At 40.2% G+C, this 18,552-nt stretch overlaps 1 protein-coding gene across 1 annotated transcript in view; it reads right to left on the bottom strand.

The window, feature by feature from the left end:
• Positions 1 to 18,552, bottom strand: part of LOC108677127 (potassium/sodium hyperpolarization-activated cyclic nucleotide-gated channel 1) — a 112,731-nt gene that overhangs the window by 7,197 nt on the left and 86,982 nt on the right. Inside the window, exons 5-7 of the mRNA XM_047881695.1 lie at positions 11,989 to 12,141; positions 3,894 to 4,031; positions 3,210 to 3,377 (exon numbers count right to left, since the gene is read on the bottom strand). Coding sequence (XP_047737651.1) covers positions 3,210 to 3,377; positions 3,894 to 4,031; positions 11,989 to 12,141 — 459 coding nt within the window. The remainder of the gene's footprint in view (positions 1 to 3,209; positions 3,378 to 3,893; positions 4,032 to 11,988; positions 12,142 to 18,552) is intronic.

Here is an 18,552-nt window from a genome sequence, read left to right as displayed (position 1 = left end):
CGTATAACTAACTGTATGTGTATTGCATATATAATTAATACGTATACTTTAACTATTATTTCTCTGCCTGGAATTTCTTGTGCCACTAGAATTCATTTCTTCATTTATTTTGATATTTTATTAAACATTTCCAAAGATGCGATCCAAAAATCTTATATGAATAAAAGTTTGGGAATGTAAAGTAGTTTTTAAAGAAGTTTTTAGTGTGAACTTGTGATAACAGCATGCAATGTCTAATTCGAGACACAATGAAAAATAAAATTAATCATAAAATGTAAGACAACTTCAGGAGTGCGAGAAAATAGCCGCTGTAAAATACCGAATTATCACTGAAATAAATAAATATTAGCTACTTAAAATAAAGGCAATAAATATCTGCTAAAGGTAGCATCTACATGAGCAGCAAGCTTTATGATAATGATAAACAAAAACAACAGCCAAGGAGTGGAACAGCCACGTTTTATGGTGAAAATATTTCAATGGAAAAGTCTACAAATGAATCTCTACATACATAAAAGACATTTTATATGGTAAGATGGTACAATGCAGCATTAAAATGCGTACAATGAGCCATCTCCCGCTTAAAAATAAAAAAAATTACTGTAGAACCGACAGTAAAAGTTGGCAGAGGCTCAAATTTTGGTAATTGGGACAAGCAAGGAATGCCCGAGAAGATCCTTCTGAATTTTTAACGGTCAGCGAGACCGAGGGTAAACCGGAGCGGTGAGGGCGGAAAGTGAGGTAAGAGGGACGGCCTTTTGCCTGTACAGCGGCATCTGCCTTCTGCTGTAAAATGCATGCGCGGCGGTGGCGGAGGAACAGGGCAGAATTGGGATATTGCGGTACTGCATCAAGACGTCTCGATATTGCGGTACTGCATCAAGACGTCTCGATATTGCGGTACTGCATCAAGACGTCTCGATATTGCGGTACTGCATCAAGACGTCTCTTAGTGGCCGAGTAGTTAAGATCACAAAGATTGGACAGTGAGGTGGGGCTTGAAACCTGCAACTAGTTGTAAAAATTGTGGCCTACAACAGTAATGTTGAGAATCAGTGTTAGACTAACACGGCTAAGGCATAGCTCACACCACCATATTATATCAGGATATTTAGTCGCTGCACAAGCCTTGGTGAGAGATTTCCTGGCAAGTTACTAATTCCATTTAATAATAATGAATCTTGCGTTGCATTGCGCTGCACTAGAGACGGGTAAATTGAGGGACTGCCTCCAATAATAATTAATATTACGCAGTATTTTGTTTCATATTACGCAGAGGAGAACAAGCGTGTTGCTACAGCAGGTGAGAACACGTGTATTATGAGAGCGTGAGAGATCACGCGTATTGTGAGAGCGTGAGAGACCCCCCATATTGTGAGAGCGTGAGAGACCACGCGTATTGTGAGAGCGTGAGAGATCACGCGTATTGTGAGAGCGTGAGAGACCACGCGTATTGTGAGAGCGTGAGAGACCACGCGTATTGCTGTCTCTTATACACATCTAGATGTGTATAAGAGACAGCTACTATACCATGCAGTATGCTTGTGCACGGGAAAGTGTTATAGTGATGGTGGTATATAGGACCTGTCTCTTATACACATCTAGATGTGTATAAGAGACAGTGTTGTAGCAGCGTGGGAGAACGCGCGTGTTGTAGCAGCGTCGAGTGGTTTAAAAATCAATAATTTCGTTCACTGCATCTGATCTCATAACCGTAAAAATAAATGTCCAGAAAGAAGAAATTGCCAAAAATGTTAAAATGTTCAGGAATTATAAATTTTTGGAATTGAGAAATGTTTAGAATCGAAAATCGTTTAGAAACACTTAACGGTAAATTCTCGGTTAAAAAAAAATTTGAAAATAATTTACTGATATATAATTCAGTAAACCAGCAAGCATTTCAAGCGTATGAGAAGCTTGAAACTCGTATTAAAATGCAAAAAATTATGGGAAAAATATTTGCTACGAATTTTATGAGTCAACCGATAATCTAAGAGAAGAAGTAAGGCATTTTTGCACGTTTTCTTGTTGTCGGAAATTAATGTGGTAATTAGTTATTGAATTAATCGATGTAATTAATTAATTTTCTGAAATTATCAGATGTTGGTGGTTGGGAAGAAAGGGGCTTGCTGGGATTTCGAACCCGTGAAGGCAATAATTTAATTTAATAAATTTAAGCAGTTGCTGCGCACTCACGGCGTTTATGGCTCCTACCACTTAACCTCATATATGCTACTATACCCTGCAGCATGCTTGTGCACGGGAAAGTGTTATAGTGATGGTGGTATATAGGACAGCGCTGGTTGCTGTAATGCACCCGACCCAGACAAATTTTGGCCCGAAAATAGGGCTTATCAGTGCTACTTCCGTGACATCTTCATGATGATGGTAAGGTTGTTTGTCAATATTTGGGCAATATGTGCATGAGCGTAAGTGCATTCAAAAAAGATAACAAAAATTGGACAATCAGTCAAGCTTTAAGACTACGAACAAGTAGTTGTAAAAGAAAATAAAAACATGCATGCAAAGTACGAGAACATCACACTGGAATGGAACTTGATAAGGTGGAAACTATTTCTCAATGATAAATACCCTTTTCTGCGACACCCATCAGATTATTTATTTATCGGGGGACATTGGCACACTATAAGACGAATAAGAAAAGTTGCGAGCATAGAAATTGAGAGCTGAAATGGATAGCATTACTGAGGGCCAAATCCATAGTGAAAATAATAATCAGCTGCAAATTCAATAAAAAAGGCCGCAAGGACATTCGTGGCTAAAATAAAAATCGCTAATCTACGCAAAACCCATTCACAGTATCGACAAATAGGCAATCATGTCATCCTTTGATACAGACCACAAAAACGAAAGCAGGAGGGTCTAAAGACAACTGCAAAGTTCACCACAAATACTGTCTGAATTTAGTCCATATTGCCACTCACCTCTCTGGATCATAAGCAACTTTCCGCGTCATTAACAGGCATATCTAGCAGCCCATCTTTCTTGATAACCACTAACGTTTCTAGTCTACACATCCACCTCACTGTTTCGCTTTACTCAATCCCCACCAGCATTACCCGTCTAGATCACATCCAACTCAGTAACTCACTTTACTCATTCACCATCAACTTTTTCCGTCACATTCAAGTCTTGGTCCACATATATCGACTGTCCCACCAACGTTCCTAGTCTGTTACACATCTCACCTTTCTCGAGGGGCGCTTTCTTGTATTTCTCAAGCCTCTTGGCAGCAATGGCCTCGAGACGCACCCTGGCGGCAGGATACTCCTTCAGAACGTCCCACATCGCCTGCTTCGACAGCACGAACAGGTCGCTGTAGCCCACTGAACGCACTGACGCCGTACGACGGTTGCCTGGTGAGGTTAAGTTAGGTTATGTTAGGTTAGGTTGCGTTAGTCCAGGCTAGGTTAGGTTAGATAAGACTAAGTTAGATTAGGTTAGGTCAGGCTAGGTTAGGTTAGGTTGCGTTAGGTTCAGTTAGGTTATGTTAGGTCAGGCTAGGTTAGCTTAGGTTTGGTTAGGTCAGGTTAGGTTGCGTTCGCTTAGGTTAGGTTTCGTTAGGTTAAGATAAGTCAAGTTAAATTAGGTTAGGTTACATTAGGTCAGGCTAGGTTAGTTTCGAACGAATCAGCTTGGCTCGAGAATGCATTAGAGAAATGAATGTTGATATATTCATGGATGTTTCAAGGTACGTCTTACAAGCGCATTCAAAAAGAGATGATGGGTAAGTTCATTAAGCTGGTATCTACCATGGACGGAAAATTAAAAGTTCTTTGTAATGAAACTCGTATTAGGAATCTCACCAGCTGTGCCCATGTTCAGGATGGATATCTCACCAGCTGTGCCCATGTTCAGGATGGATATCTCACCAGCTGTGCCCATGTTCAGGATGGATATCTCGCCGAAGTAGCAGCCTGCCACCAGAGAAGCCAGCATCGTCTTGCCGTTGTCGGCCACCACCTCCAGCTTGCCTCTGTTGACTATGTACATCTCCTTGCCGACCTCGCCTGTAGGTTCATAAGTAAATAATTTATTTCATATTGAATTGATAAAATAATGTTTAAAAAGTTCTAATAAACGCATGCAGGCTCAACTCCCGCAATTATCATAATTTTATCGTGTGTTTCATTTTAGATTAATAGAATTAAGCTAATAAAATTTTTCAAGCAGAGTTCAGGTTAAATTATTTATTTTATTTCACATTAATAGCATCAAATTAAAAAACAACCGTCAATGCCTGCACGATAAACATTAAATATTGCAATCAATTTAACACGTTGGCCGCGATGTGCGCCATATATGTACACGCTGTACTTCTCAGAATCGCGATGTGTACACATGTGGTACATTCATATGAAAAATACATATTTTTGTAAAATCTTATTACTCTTTCAAATTTAAAATTTCAATGATGCAATTAAATAGGCATATTAGGGAATGCTTATGACAGAACATACCCCTGCAGAGCTGCACACAACTTTTCTCCTTGCTATCTGCCGGGTAACTGAAGATATACAAGTTTGAACCTATCGCCCGTACGGCATTCGGGCCAAATCAGCAATCGCGGCCAACGTGTTAAAACAATAAATTCAAGTTGTCGAATTTTAGTTGCTTTAGAATTCACTTCTCAAGTTTCAATCAACTTTGGTTCAATTTTTAGATCGTTGCAATTTAGTTCCCTATCTTCATCTAATCGATTTTGGTTAAACGTGCTTCGAGAATATTTTATAAAGAGGAATATAATCATTAGGAATAATCTATTGGTATAAGTCACTTGTTGGTATAAATTCACTTTATTAATAATTATCTATCGATATAAGTCACTCGTAAGTATAAATTCACTCATAGGACTTCATTGATAATTTCTTCCAGTTCACTGATATATACTCAGAACCGATGGAGTAACTTCACATTTCCTTTAATTTGATAAGAAGCTCGGCAAAGTAAGCGTCAATATTGTCGATAATTATTCGACAATACTAGAATTTAAATTACTATTACTGCTTCTCATGGGAGCTCAAGATCAGCAGCAGCACTTTTGTGGCGATAAAATAATGCGGATAACATTGCTCGGCGTTACAAAACAGCAGTTAGCTGCGCCGACGTTGCGTCTTTTGGAAAGACCGACATTCTCCGTACAGGAGAATTAAACGCTCGACCAGAATTAGAGTTCACGCTCAATGGAAGCCAATAACCATCAATCGAACCCCCCGCGGAGCATCCATTTGAATTTCCCAACTCTTAACTCTTCAGTTGCACAAAACTCGCAAACCGACTGACGCTTTGGCCTAGCATAGCGTCTGCCTCTTGGTGCAATACACTGTAAGAAAAATCCCCGTTAAGCGGCCTCACCGTCGTTCTAGCGGCCGGCCGCCAGGTGAAAAGAAACACCGTATGGCCGTTTTTATTCAAATTTAACACTAGAAACCAGTATAAACATCTGATAAAACGGATAAACGGTTTATTTTTACGTGGCGATCGGCCACTAGAACGCCGCCGGCCACTAGAACGCCGTTTTTTACCGTTTTTCGTAAAGTGTACGGAAGCTGGAGAAATATTCACTAACAGCTGCGGTACCAACCTAATATTCAGACGCAGTCCTGCAGCTAGTGTCACCAGACGTCACACTTGGAGAAATGAGCAAAAATTTTTTTAGATTGAAATTTTTTAAATTTAGACTGCGTCTAAATTTTTAGACGCAGTCTTGGCTCTATAGTGTCGCCAGACGCCATACTTAGAAAAATGGACGAGACATTGTCCAAATAACGATGCAAATAATATCCTCATGTAGGTCATCCTGACCCAGTTTGGTCCAGCAAAACGGCGTATATGTGCTACTTGCAGAAAGCTCGTCACTATTTGGACAATAAGACTTATTTGAGTGTAACATTGAAGCTGATATCGCCCTTCACGGGAGATCCGAAAAAGTCCCAGCGCCGTGATGTCATTTATAATATCTGTGTCTATCCCTTCCAATATAGTTGGTTTAAATGATGTATTTCTTTCATTAATCTTCTGCACTGTCAAATAGAATCAAAAGATCTATCTTACGTGTCAGAGTACCACGCTGTTTATCATCAATACGGAAAAGAGCCAACTAATAATCTAACGATTGTTGCAGATACATAAAGAAATCTTGTACAAATAAGCAACTTGCAATGATATCGAATAAATATGCTTTACATACCAATATCGAATAACCAATGATACGCCAAAATGCAGGAAGCACGTTAATTGCATTACAAAACTCTACGGATATCCGATTTATGATTTAAGTATCTATAGGGGTTAGATAAAACGCTTCCAAAGTAAAAATACACATACAGTATGTCCATATGGCATAAGTTAATACTTTTTCAAATTGAAAAATTAATACGGCTCAAGTTAAGACTCTCCTACAATTGAAGGATAATTCTATATAGGTTAGATAAGACGCTCCTAGAGTAAAAAAATACACATGTGGCAAAAGTTAATACTTTTTTAAATTAAAAAATTCATATGGCTCAAATTTGGACTCTCCTGCAATTGAAAGATAAATATGATTAAAGTAAATACGCTTCTAATATTAAAGCATAAAGTTTTGGCAATGTAAATGCGCTACAACGACTAAAGTGTCCGTGGTTAGAGGTAAAACTATCTTAAGAAATAAATATAATTACGGGTAGAGCTAAAACGCTAATCGTTTACAGGTGCGGCTGTAAATTCTGTACTCCCACCTGCAGTGCTCACTGAAGTTTTAGTTGAATGTTCTAATGCTTATAAAATTTTAGGTTTAATAACATTCTGGGCCAATAGAATTGAAAAAATTATAAATAAATATAATTGAAATTCTAAATTCATTAAAGAAACTCTTTTTTTCGGTACAGAAAACTCTCTGTAATTTACAGAAGCACACCATCACGCGCAAATGTGCGTGTAGGTGATGCGACTGCACGCTGAAAACGGCGTAAGGCGTAAGCAGCATCCAGCGTGGCCTGGGACTGCTACGTACATCAAAAATTGTTAACTATGAATACACGCGCACACATTCCATTGTTACGCGAGGCAGCTGGGATTGGAAAACAGCGTATTTTTAACATAACAGCATAACCCGATGCTGTTCATAATACGGTGCTGTCCATAATACGATGTTGCATTCGTTATACAAAGATGGGATCATAATACACGCTTCTGTATTCATAACACGCTGTTGTGTTCATAGTACATTGTTGTGCTCATAATAAGCTGCTGTGTTCATTATACGGTGTTGCGATCATGATATACTCTTGTGTTCAGAGTAGGCAGTATTGTTCACAATGCAATTCTATTAAAAAAAACTTTTGTGTCTAGAATACGCTGTTGTGTTAACAATACGCAGTTGTGTTCACAATACGCTGTTGTGTTCACAATACGCTATTGTGTTCACAGTACGCTGTTGTGTCAACAATACGATGTTGTGTTCACAATACGCTGTTGTGTTCACAATACGCAGTTGTGTTAACAATACGCAGTTGTGTTAACAATACGCTGTTGTGTTCACAATACGCTCTTGTGTTCACAATACGCTGTTGTGCTCACCATACGCTCTTGTGTTCACAATACGCTGTTGTGCTCACCATACGCTGTTGTGTTCACAATACGCTGTTGTGTTCACAATACGCTGTTGTGTTAACAATACGCTGTTGTGTTCACAATACGCTGTTGTGTTAACAATACGCAGTTGTGTTCACTATACGCTGTTGTGTTAACAATACGCTGTTGTGTTAACAATACGCTGTTGTGTTCACAATACGCTGTTGTGTTAACAATACGCTATTGTGTCCACAATACGCTGTTGTGTTCACAATACGCTGTTGTGTTAACAATACGCAGTTGTGTTAACAATACGCAGTTGTATTAACAATACGTCGTTGCGTTAATCCTCGCGGATTTACAGGATAGACCGTCAGAGAAGCTCTAAAGGAACAATGGCGTCGAGCATCAAAGTGGTTTTGTTTGTACTTCATCAGCCGAGCCTGACCAAGCAACGTGTTGTGAAATTAGACGTCGTACACCCACAGTCGCACAACCGAGAAATGTGCTGTGAAATTAGCAGGCGTACAATCGCAGTAACTCTGTACACAACCAAGCACCCAAGCTAAGTTTAGCGGCAGCAGTAAAACGGTTGTCCGCTTCACATTTGCAAATACGACATAACGGATGACGGAGGTAGGAGTCACGGAAGCATTAGCTTTCGAAGCATTAGACGAAAATCTGAAACATCCGGCGAAGTTCTTGCTTATTTATTTATATTTTTCGAAAGTTGGACTTTTGTTTTTTTTCCTTGATGGGACAGGAGTGTTTTACATTTTTAAGATGATGTATACATATTTACTAAAAAACGACCAGTTGAAAGTACACATGGATTCATCTATCGTGGAAACACAGTAAGTTCATAACATAATCTCTTGAACGTGTTGGAAAAATTAAATAAATTGAATTATCGACGCATTAAATAGAATTTGTTTGATAGAAACTGTAAGAATTGTGTTTTTTAATGTGTTAGTTAAACTGATTTTTAATGCTTGAACTTGTTCAGCACAGCCAAGATGAAAGTTCAGCTATAACAGCAGCTATAACAGCAGCCATAACAGCAGCCATAACAGCAGCTATAACGGTAGCTGTTACAGCAGCAATATCGTCGTTACTTACCTTGTTAGAATACTAAAGTTTCCAAATTTAGGAGCGTTCACAAAACCTGCGTTGGAGTAGACTTTTCATTCCACAGAAATTACAAAAGCGTGTTTTAGAAGAACATACACGGAAAATAAAAAATAACCTTATTAACATGATGAAAATGTTATAAACTATGCAAACGAGACCTCAACATATAACCTACCTTACAGTAACCAACTCACTGTACCAGACACACTAAAACTTTTTTATAAAACATTAATCTCGGAAGGTAATGACTCCGCAAGCCAACCACGGAACAATGGTATCGATAACTAATTATTGAATAAATAAGGAATAAATTATGCAGTATATAGCAAAGCATATATTATGCACTGTACTATAGTAAGTATGAATTAATAGAAGCTCACCACATCGCCTAACTTTCTCTGCAGCAACTCTGTCATTGGCGAACATCACACAATATTGTCCCAAATAAATAAATTTACAAATGGCTATTAGGAAGTTTGAATTTCACAACACGGACTCTCATTTACGAATTATTATTGTAAAATTTACGTAAGTTCAAAGTTTAAATATCTCGAATTGAATAGGACTATGATATGAGCGGCACAATTACGGACGGGTTGCATAGCGCCAGGGTTTGGAGAATTGACGTCGTCTGGCTTTCACAGACGTCGAGTCATGCGAGGCACCGCAGCCGCAGTTCGCATTATGCTAAAACGCTGGGGACGCACGGTAGGCAGAAGGCGCTGCTGTCGCTCAGTAATAGAATGCATGCAAAGTGTCAAGAGAGACGCGGCGTTAAATGTGCTACCTCTGCGCGGAAAGAGAGCAACGACGGGGAATTGCGGTACAACGGCGGCGAAGTGAGGTACAACTGTGGCAAATTGCGGTCAACGGCGGCGAATTGAGGTACAACTGTGGCAAATTGCGGTACAACGGCGGCGAAGTGATGTACAACTGTGGCAAATTGCGGTCAACGGCGGCGAATTGCGGTACAACGGTGGTGAAGTGCGGTACAACTGCGGCAAATTGCGGTCAACGGCGGCGAATTGCGGTCAACTGTGGCAAATTGCGGTACAACGATGACAAATTGCGGCGCAACGGCGACGAATAGCAATACAACGGCAGATAATTGCATAACAATGGCGGCAAATTGCGGTACAACGGCGGTGAATTACGGTGCAACGAATCTGAATTGCGGAGCAACGGTGGTGAGTACGAGTAACATTACTCCGTTTTATAAAGAAAAAATCTGGAACAATTATTTAAAAAATTAAGCCGGCAAAGTAAATGCGTGCTTATTAAAATCTTTGTTAGCTCCAGTCTTGTAAATCAGATGAATTCCCGATAACGCGTTAACACGCGCGCATCAAACACGTGTTGATGATGCGTCAACACTCAGACAATAAAAACGGAATAACGATTCGCTAAAAACCGACAATCAAGCAGTAAATTCCAAAACTGACGTCCCATACGTCAGACGCAAGCCAATTAAATTTCCCGAGGAAGAGGATCGATTCAAGGGCTTTGATGTCTGCGAGCCGACATAACAGAATGCGATATCGAAAAACAATGTTCAAGTTGAGAGAGGAAAGAACTCTTCACACATCGCGTGAATTTTTCCAGCGAGAAAACTTTAAGACTTCAAAGGCTGCCTTCATTTAGAAGCCTCCCCCCTTCACCCAGGGTGAGACTATCCCGTGTCGACACCCGAGCGGGATGTCACGGGACTGTGACATGGGTTGTGGGACGGGAACGTGTGACGAAGTGGTGGGTGCCAGGGAATTATGGCATGAGTTGTGGGACAGGAACGTATGACGCAGCGGTGGGTGCCAGGGAATTATGGCATGAGTTGTGGGACAGGAACGTGTGACGCAGTGGTGGGTGTCACGGGACTATGGCATGTGTCGCGGGACAGGGACGTGTGACGAAGTGGTAGGTGTCACGGGATCATGGCGTGGGTTGTATGACAGGAAAGTGTGACGTGGGGGTGGGTGTCAGGGAATAATGGCGTGGGTTGCGGGACAGGAAAGAGGGCTGCGTTGTACATGAGGAGAGCGCAGCAAAGGGTAGAAGGTGAACCGCATTCCACGAGAAACCGATCACATTCAGATGAAAAATTCAGTATGCCGAGCACGTGTATAACTTGAATAGAAAAATATATGGTCTATGTGGATTGAATTTAACGCTAAATTAGGTGAATTCGAGGGTTTTGCCACAAGTGAAAATGTTGTAGGAATATTTTAAATATATGGATGAAACTTAAAAATTGTAACTGAAAATGAAGAAATTCAGATTTTGTGTTCATCATTGTTCAATTTCACATTTTACAAACTCTCCGAACTTAAAATGCAATTTTCAAAAGTTTTTAGGTATTACGCAATTACGATTGAGATTAAAAGTTGGCTAAAATCGGTATTAATTAACTCGACTCTTTTGAATTAAAATTAGTAATTAGATATTTAAATTGAAAATTTGACCAAAAAACTTTTTCAAATATGGATAATGATTTAATGAGACGAAACAACCGAACCTTCGAAAGAGAACGGTAAAATTTGTTCTCGAAATCGTCACCGGACGATGAAAGAAACTCGTTTAAAAACACTCCGTGAAGTACTTCAATTATTTCAAACTTTGAAACACGGGATGACAAGAGAACAGGTCTCACACACGACTCTTTGATTGGTCAAGATATTACTCTTCCTGCTTATGTAGCCACATGGCGAGAATAGTGCAGGTCTTATACAACACTCTGTAGGTGTTCAATATATTACCTTTTCTACAGGTGTAGTCGCCTGGCGAGAATAGTGCAAGTCTTACACAACACTCTTCGGACGTTCAATATATTACCTTTTCTACAGATGTAGTCGCCTGGCGAGAATAGTACAGGCCTTATACAACACTCTTCGGACTTTCAATATATTACCTTTTCTACAGATGCAGTCGCCTGGCGAGAATAGTACAGGTCTTATACAACACTCTTCGGATGTTCAATTTATTACCTTTTCTACAGATGCAGTCGCCTGGCGAGAATAGTACAGGTCTTATTCAACACTTTTCGGACTTTCAATATATTACCTTTTCTACAGATGTAGTCGCCTGGTGAGAATAGTACAGGTCTTATACAACACTCTTCAGACGTTCAATATGTTACCTTTTCTACAGATGTAGTCTCCTGTCGAGAATAGTACAGGTCTTATACAACACTCTTCAGACATTTAATGTATTACCTTTTCTACAGATGTAGTCGACTGGTGAGAATAGTACAGGTCTTATACAACACTCTTCAGACGTTCAATATGTTACCTTTTCTACAGATGTAGTCGCCTGGCGAGAATAGTACAGGTCTGAGCTTGAGCACGAGCTCGCATAGGAATCCCGCCTCTGTGTTCTGGAAGATCTCGACCCTCTTGAGCGTGTCCAGGTGCACGTGGATTGCTATCTCTGCCTTCAGCTTATCTGCGGGAGTTAACAAACCCGTAAGTTGCATGCCGAATAAAATTTATTGAGAAATACATACATTAGGGAAATATGGATGAAGGACAAACATTTTTGTGTGCTTGAACATAAGCTAACCCACAATTTGTGGATATCGAATTTTTTAAATTTTAACACGTACATTGACGATAGTCTTGCTGTATATTAATGTGTGAATGTCTATGAATTAAAAATTAGCTAAAATCTACACAAGTACCACGAAATTGAAGTTAGTGCTCGATTTGTATTTATATTATTTCTGACAGCTTAAACATATACCGGAAGCCATGCAGTCTTTAAGTTAATACACGTTATACACACACGTAAAAGCATGTGTGAAATGAATGTCCAAAATCACAACGCAGCCAATAAAATATCTCCAGTTTATTTTTTAAGAAAGATTATTCATTTATAATAGGCAATTTTCCTAATAGCAAGTAGCAATAACCAAGCGATACATTGAAGGTTTGGTTTAATTTCACTTCCGAGCACTTAATATTTGATTCAATGATAACGAGGCTGACGACAAAGTTCCAAGGCGCTAGCGGCTGATGTTGCTTAGAATAGTAAAATTTTGCTCAAAATTTTTACCCCCAACGACGCAGGTACATCATGGCGACCTTTGAAACATAACTCCCAATGACGCAGGGTCGTCAGGGTTTTGGTTTAGTTTTAATGGCCACATGTTTACTAGCGCTTCAGCGATCTAGCTGTCTCGCACCGGAAGTCAAGATGAACATTACCAAAGAGGTGGAAGGTCTCAATTATCGAAATATTCTCAAATCAAAAATCTTTCATCACCCATAAGGTGCTGCAGGTCTCAAGTGTCCAGCCCGCTGATGCTGGTTCGAAAAAAGCAGCTTAAGCATCTCAAAGGGACGAAGTGACAAGGAGGGACAGGTGACAAGGTGGGACAAGTGAAAAGCAACAGAAACTATAAGACACTCGAACACAAGGTCTCTTACGCGGAATTAAGGTCGGCCGCCCGCACGAGTGAGACAGAGAAAAGAAATGTAAGGAAACCTGCCCACATGATAGCTTAACCCCACAACTGAGACCCGCAGTCAGACACCGCGAGCTCAGTGGTGGGGCGCTCAGGAACAATGCCCTTAAGAATGTGAAATCTCATAGGACTTCACTTCTGACGAGCTCAGACACACGTCAAAAGGCCCCCTGAGGGGAGGTGTGTCATGGCCTTCCCTCGGACATCTCGCTACTTGCATTACCAATGCTGAGAAGTGTTACCGTCAATCATTGATATTGGAATAATTGATTTCGGTAGATTTTAGTATCGATTTCTATTTGGAATGCAAAAATATTATGAAACTGTAGTGAGGAAGGGACACCGTGGGCAGTGTACATTTGCCTATGGATTATATCCATCTTTGGAACTTACGATAAGCGAAGCATTATTTTGCCCATGGACTGAGATGTTAAACTCGTCATAAGGTCATAAGGTATAAGGGCATTATATTGCTGGGGATTTGGTTTATTAAGCGAACAAAGTGATGAATAATTTATCCTCCATCAGCTAGAGAAAGACCTTCTATCATCAATTTGAGACCCTCTAGAGAGAGACACTCCATCATCAATATCAATCTAACAAAAGTAAATAATAATAATAAATACTACAAGAGGCAATTATCCTGAAGCCTTCGACGGGTCAAATCCCGCGCGTTAAATTCAAGACATATTTTGCAATCTTATTCAAGAGATTATATCTACCTTTAATAATGTCGGCAATAATAAAAATAGAGTAAATTTGCATCATTCTGATTGAATCGCGTCTTCCTAAAATAAAATGATGTCCAGTTTTATCTTTTGGAGCCGCTGCTCAATCTTGGACAAAAACTGCAATTTTGAGAGCCGGGCGAAGCGAGAATGCAAATGAGGCGCTCGTGCCAGCGACAGATGTGTATCCATGCGACACCTGCAGCTGAAAAAATTACGGAAAAACAAGAGGTCGGGGTATGAAAATAATTTTTTAAATTGATGTGAGGGAAAATATTAAATTTTGAACTCTAATGTTTTCGGGATAGAGAAAGACAATCCGTGAATATGATAGAGACATAAATGATGAGTTGTTTTCATGAATATTCTTCGCTATGGCAGTCCGAAAAAGAGACAAAACAATAGAAAACATAAATTAATGAGGAACATGTCCCGAAATTCGAACGCAAATAATCGAATTTAGAAAACAAAAATCAAATATTGCCCGATAAGAACAAGTGAGCCATTGAAAATATTTATTTAAGGTTCCTGCATTGCAAAAAATATTGATGAAAAAGATAATTATTTACAATTAAGAAAAATTATAATTACAAAATTTTATTAACTCCGCCGTTAAAAAACGCGTTGTTAATTTAAGGATATAATATAGATATCTTCGATTAAGCATGTAAAGAATAAAAATTTAAAAATAACGAGCTGCGATTAACAATGGAAAGGATTTGTTTGGACGTCAGCTAATGGAATAGAATCTCACCACAGATTAGTAAAGTCTGATCAGTCAAGTCAGAGTTTAAAATTTTTCTTGAAGGAAGTTCATGCCCTAATGTCGATTGGTTGAGTTACGAACACGTGCTTGACGTCGCACTTCATGCGTCAGTCGCTGTCGGTTGCTACGCTAACTTGTGGGCAGCGTCGTCAGTGACAGCATTTCATACGTCAGTCACTACCGATTGCTGCGCTAACTCGTCGGCAGCGTCACAAACGACAGCACTTCATAAGTCAGTCACTACCGATTGCCGCGCTAACTCGTCGGCAGCGTCACAAACGACAACACTTCATACGTCAGTCACTACCGATTGCCGCGCTAACTCGTCGGCAGCGTCACCAACGACAACACTTCGTACATCAGTCACTTCCGATTGCTGCGCTAACTCGTCGGCAGCGTCGTCAGCGAAGAAAAGTTTCGCTCGTCTTGGGGAAGTTTGTGGCGCAAAGTTCCTGATGGCCTCACCAAACCTTTGTCGTTGAGGCCACATTCCGCTCCTCACAACATACGTGAAAATCTGATGAGCCTCGCATGACCTCAGTGGCACTGCCATACATATTGGATTGCCTAAAGACGGATAACTTACATGCGTTCTCGGCCACTATGGATCAGGGATATGTCTGCTGTTGTTTCAGAATTATCATACTATAAACCTGGTGCTGCATTAGGTGATTTCCCAGACGTTTTCATTAATTTTTCTCTTTGTGGGCTCATTTTATCTGCAGTGAACGTTTCAAAAGTCATTTTACATCTTGTCATAAATTAAAAATTAAGATAACTTCGCAGTAGATGCCAATGTACAAAAGTTATCTTGCGCAAATGTCTAGAAGCTACTTTGAAAATGAAACAGAATGTTACAGATTAAACACGTTAATAATGTTTGTTAAACTAAAATCTAGAGTTTCCCCACTGCAACACCACAGCCCGAGCCTAGACCGGAGCTCGAGTCATCCGCGTGGTCGCCTTGCTTTGAATAACTTAAGAGCACAGAAGCAGGGGGCGAGAACTGAGAATAAAACTGATTAAGGTTCATAATCTCTCTTGTATTATCTTAGTCGTTCAAATTGTAAAAGAAATAATATCTGCTATTGTCTGGTATCGCACAAGATCTGAAATAGAGTTTGTTATGTTAAATGTCCTCTGATATTAGATGAGAATTAAAAGGTAATTTGAAGTTTGAAATGATAATAATTTTTTATTCGTCTGATATCTAACACGATGAAAATAAAATAAATTTTCTGTACTGATCCAACTTGGCAGGTATTTGGTCGGGACAACTCGTATTGTGACACATCTTAATTGTCAAAATTTGAAAGAGATAATAGAAAAAAATGTTTTTGGAGGTATTAAAGTCCCTTAGAAAAAATTGTTTTCATATCTAGATGGTCATGTTGATGTGTTGACGCATATATATTACACGTATAGACAATTAAAATTGAACGTAAGCCAAGGAAGGCACGAAGAAAAGATGAACTAAAAGTAGGTTTAAGGTTACATGCAAGAGCAGAGCAGAAGTAAGGAAGAATACAATAAATGAAATCAACGAATGACGTAAGTCTAAAAAGAAGATAAAACAAAAATTAGAAGCCAGGAAGTGGAGAGATGCAGGGCATTGTTGTAAGAAAATAGGAATGTGCGAAGAAGAGCGGCGAGTAAGACAAAAGGAGGCGAAGGAGGAAACAAGGAAGAGGAGGAATGAGGAGGCGAAGGAGGATACAGGGCAAAGAGGAACAAGGAGGAGACGATGCGGTTGCTTTTCGGCTGTCGCGTGTTAGGTTCAATCGCGACACAGCCATGGTTTTCAAATTGGACAAATTCATCAACCGGTCAAGGTGCAAGCTTTAACCTTGGACCGGTCACGGCGCAACATTGGCCCCCCATTTACCGGTCACGGCGCAACCTTGGCCCCCCATTTACCGGTCACGGCTCAACCTTGACACCCCATTTACCGGTCACGCCGCCGCAACCTTGACCCCCATTTACTGGTCACGGCGCAACCTTGGCCCCCCATTTACCGGTCACGGCTCAACCTTGACTCCCCATTTACCGGTCACGGCTCAACCTTTTCCCCATTTACCGGTCACGGTGCAACCTTGGCCCCCATTTACCGATCGCGGCTCAACCTTGACTCCCCATTTACCGGTCACGGCGCAACCTTGACCCCCATTTACCGGTCACGGCTCAACCATGAACTTCAGGCACGCGGATATTATGGAAGATTGTGCGGCGTAAACTTGACTTCCCGCGACGCATTTGGCCTTCATGTGGCGCGTGGAATAAAGCGGGAATTTCGGGGCCGCGGCCAAAGCAAACTTGCAAGGCAACGACTTCATTTCGAGCGCTGGAACGAGGTGAACGTGACTAAGCCAGAGCTGTTCGCGCAAGGCTGCTATATACAAGCGCCTTAATGTGGCTACACATTGGCATCAAGGCTGTTACATGTGTTTACAGTGGTGACAGGCGTGTATTGTGGCTGTTAAAAGTGTCTGTAAGTGGGGACACGCGTGTATCAAAGCTATTACAAGTGTCTGAAAGGCGACACACGTGTAACAAGACTGTTACAAGCGTCTGAAAGTGGCGACACGCGTGTATCAATGCTGTTACAAGCGTCTGAAAGTGGCGACACGCGTGTATCAAAGCTGTTACAAGCGTCTAAAACTGGCGACACGCGTGTATCAATGCTGTTACTAGCGTCTGAAAGTGGCGACACGCGTGTATCAAAGCTGTTACAAGTGTCTGAAAGTGGGGACACGCGTGTATCAAAGCTGTTACAAGTGTCTGAAAGTGGGGACACGCGTGTATCAAAGCTATTACAAGTGTCTGAAAGTGGCGACACGCGTGTATCAAAGCTGTTACAAACGTCTAAAACTGGCGACACACGCGTACGGATGTATATTACTGCATGTATTGCTGCTGTAGACAAGCGGCAACAGCTGCAGCTGATATAACTGCTGTACGCAGGAAAGATATACGAGTTTCTTGTATGAAACTAAAAAAAGAGTTTTGTGTGAAAGTGGAAATTTGATATTTGTATGAAAGAAGAAATTCGATTTTTGTATCAAAGTAGAAAATTAATTTTTGTATCAAAGTAAAAATTTAAGTTGTATGAAAATGGGAATTTGAGTTTTTGCATGAAAGTTGAAATTTGAGTTGTTTGTAGTGAACTAAAATTTTTAGTTTCTGTTCAAAATTCTCGTGCGAAACAAGAAATTCAACTTTATAGTAGGGCACGTTCCTCCTGAACTGCCACGTGTCTCTAGATCATCTATTGAACACCTGCTCCAGAGGGAGCGACAAAGGCATTGTCTGACCCTGGGAATAATGTGTGATTATGTCATCACTTTGTATTATATCATCACACTTTGGCTTTACTTTATAGCCCGGACAAAGGGCGCAGAAGATTGGTTCGTTGTGTGGTGCATTTCATCTTTATTTCGCAGTTATCTTTCAATCGTTATATGGTCCATTAGGTATCTTAACTATATAGCTTAAATCAAGCTAACAAGTTTTTCTAATAAAGTTCATGGGTTTTTATATAAGAGGTTATGGGCTTTTTCGTGCGCCATGTGTACATTCAAATGATACATGCAAATTAATGTGTTTAACTAACAATGAAAAGTAAATCTGTTAATTTAAAGAAAGAAACTTTCCCAAGGCTACTCGAGTTTGCTTTGGACCTTGTTATCATTTTAAAGAATGTTCGAGGTAACAAAGCGCGTTGTTCTCATTGAACTTTGTTCCGTTGTTCTGCAAGGTCTAGTCGTCGATATATGGACTGTAATAAATCGTATGAATGGTCGATTTTAGCACAGCAACAAATCGTATGAATGGTCGATTTTAGGACAGCAAAAAAATCGTATGAATTGTCGATTTCAGGACACCAACAAATCGTATGA

Source organism: Hyalella azteca, unplaced genomic scaffold, assembly GCF_000764305.2.
Source record: "Hyalella azteca isolate HAZT.00-mixed unplaced genomic scaffold, Hazt_2.0.2 contig8626, whole genome shotgun sequence".
Lineage (NCBI taxonomy): Eukaryota > Metazoa > Arthropoda > Malacostraca > Amphipoda > Hyalellidae > Hyalella > Hyalella azteca.
Note: the sequence above shows the minus strand (reverse complement) of the source record. Positions and strands in the feature narration are given on the sequence as shown.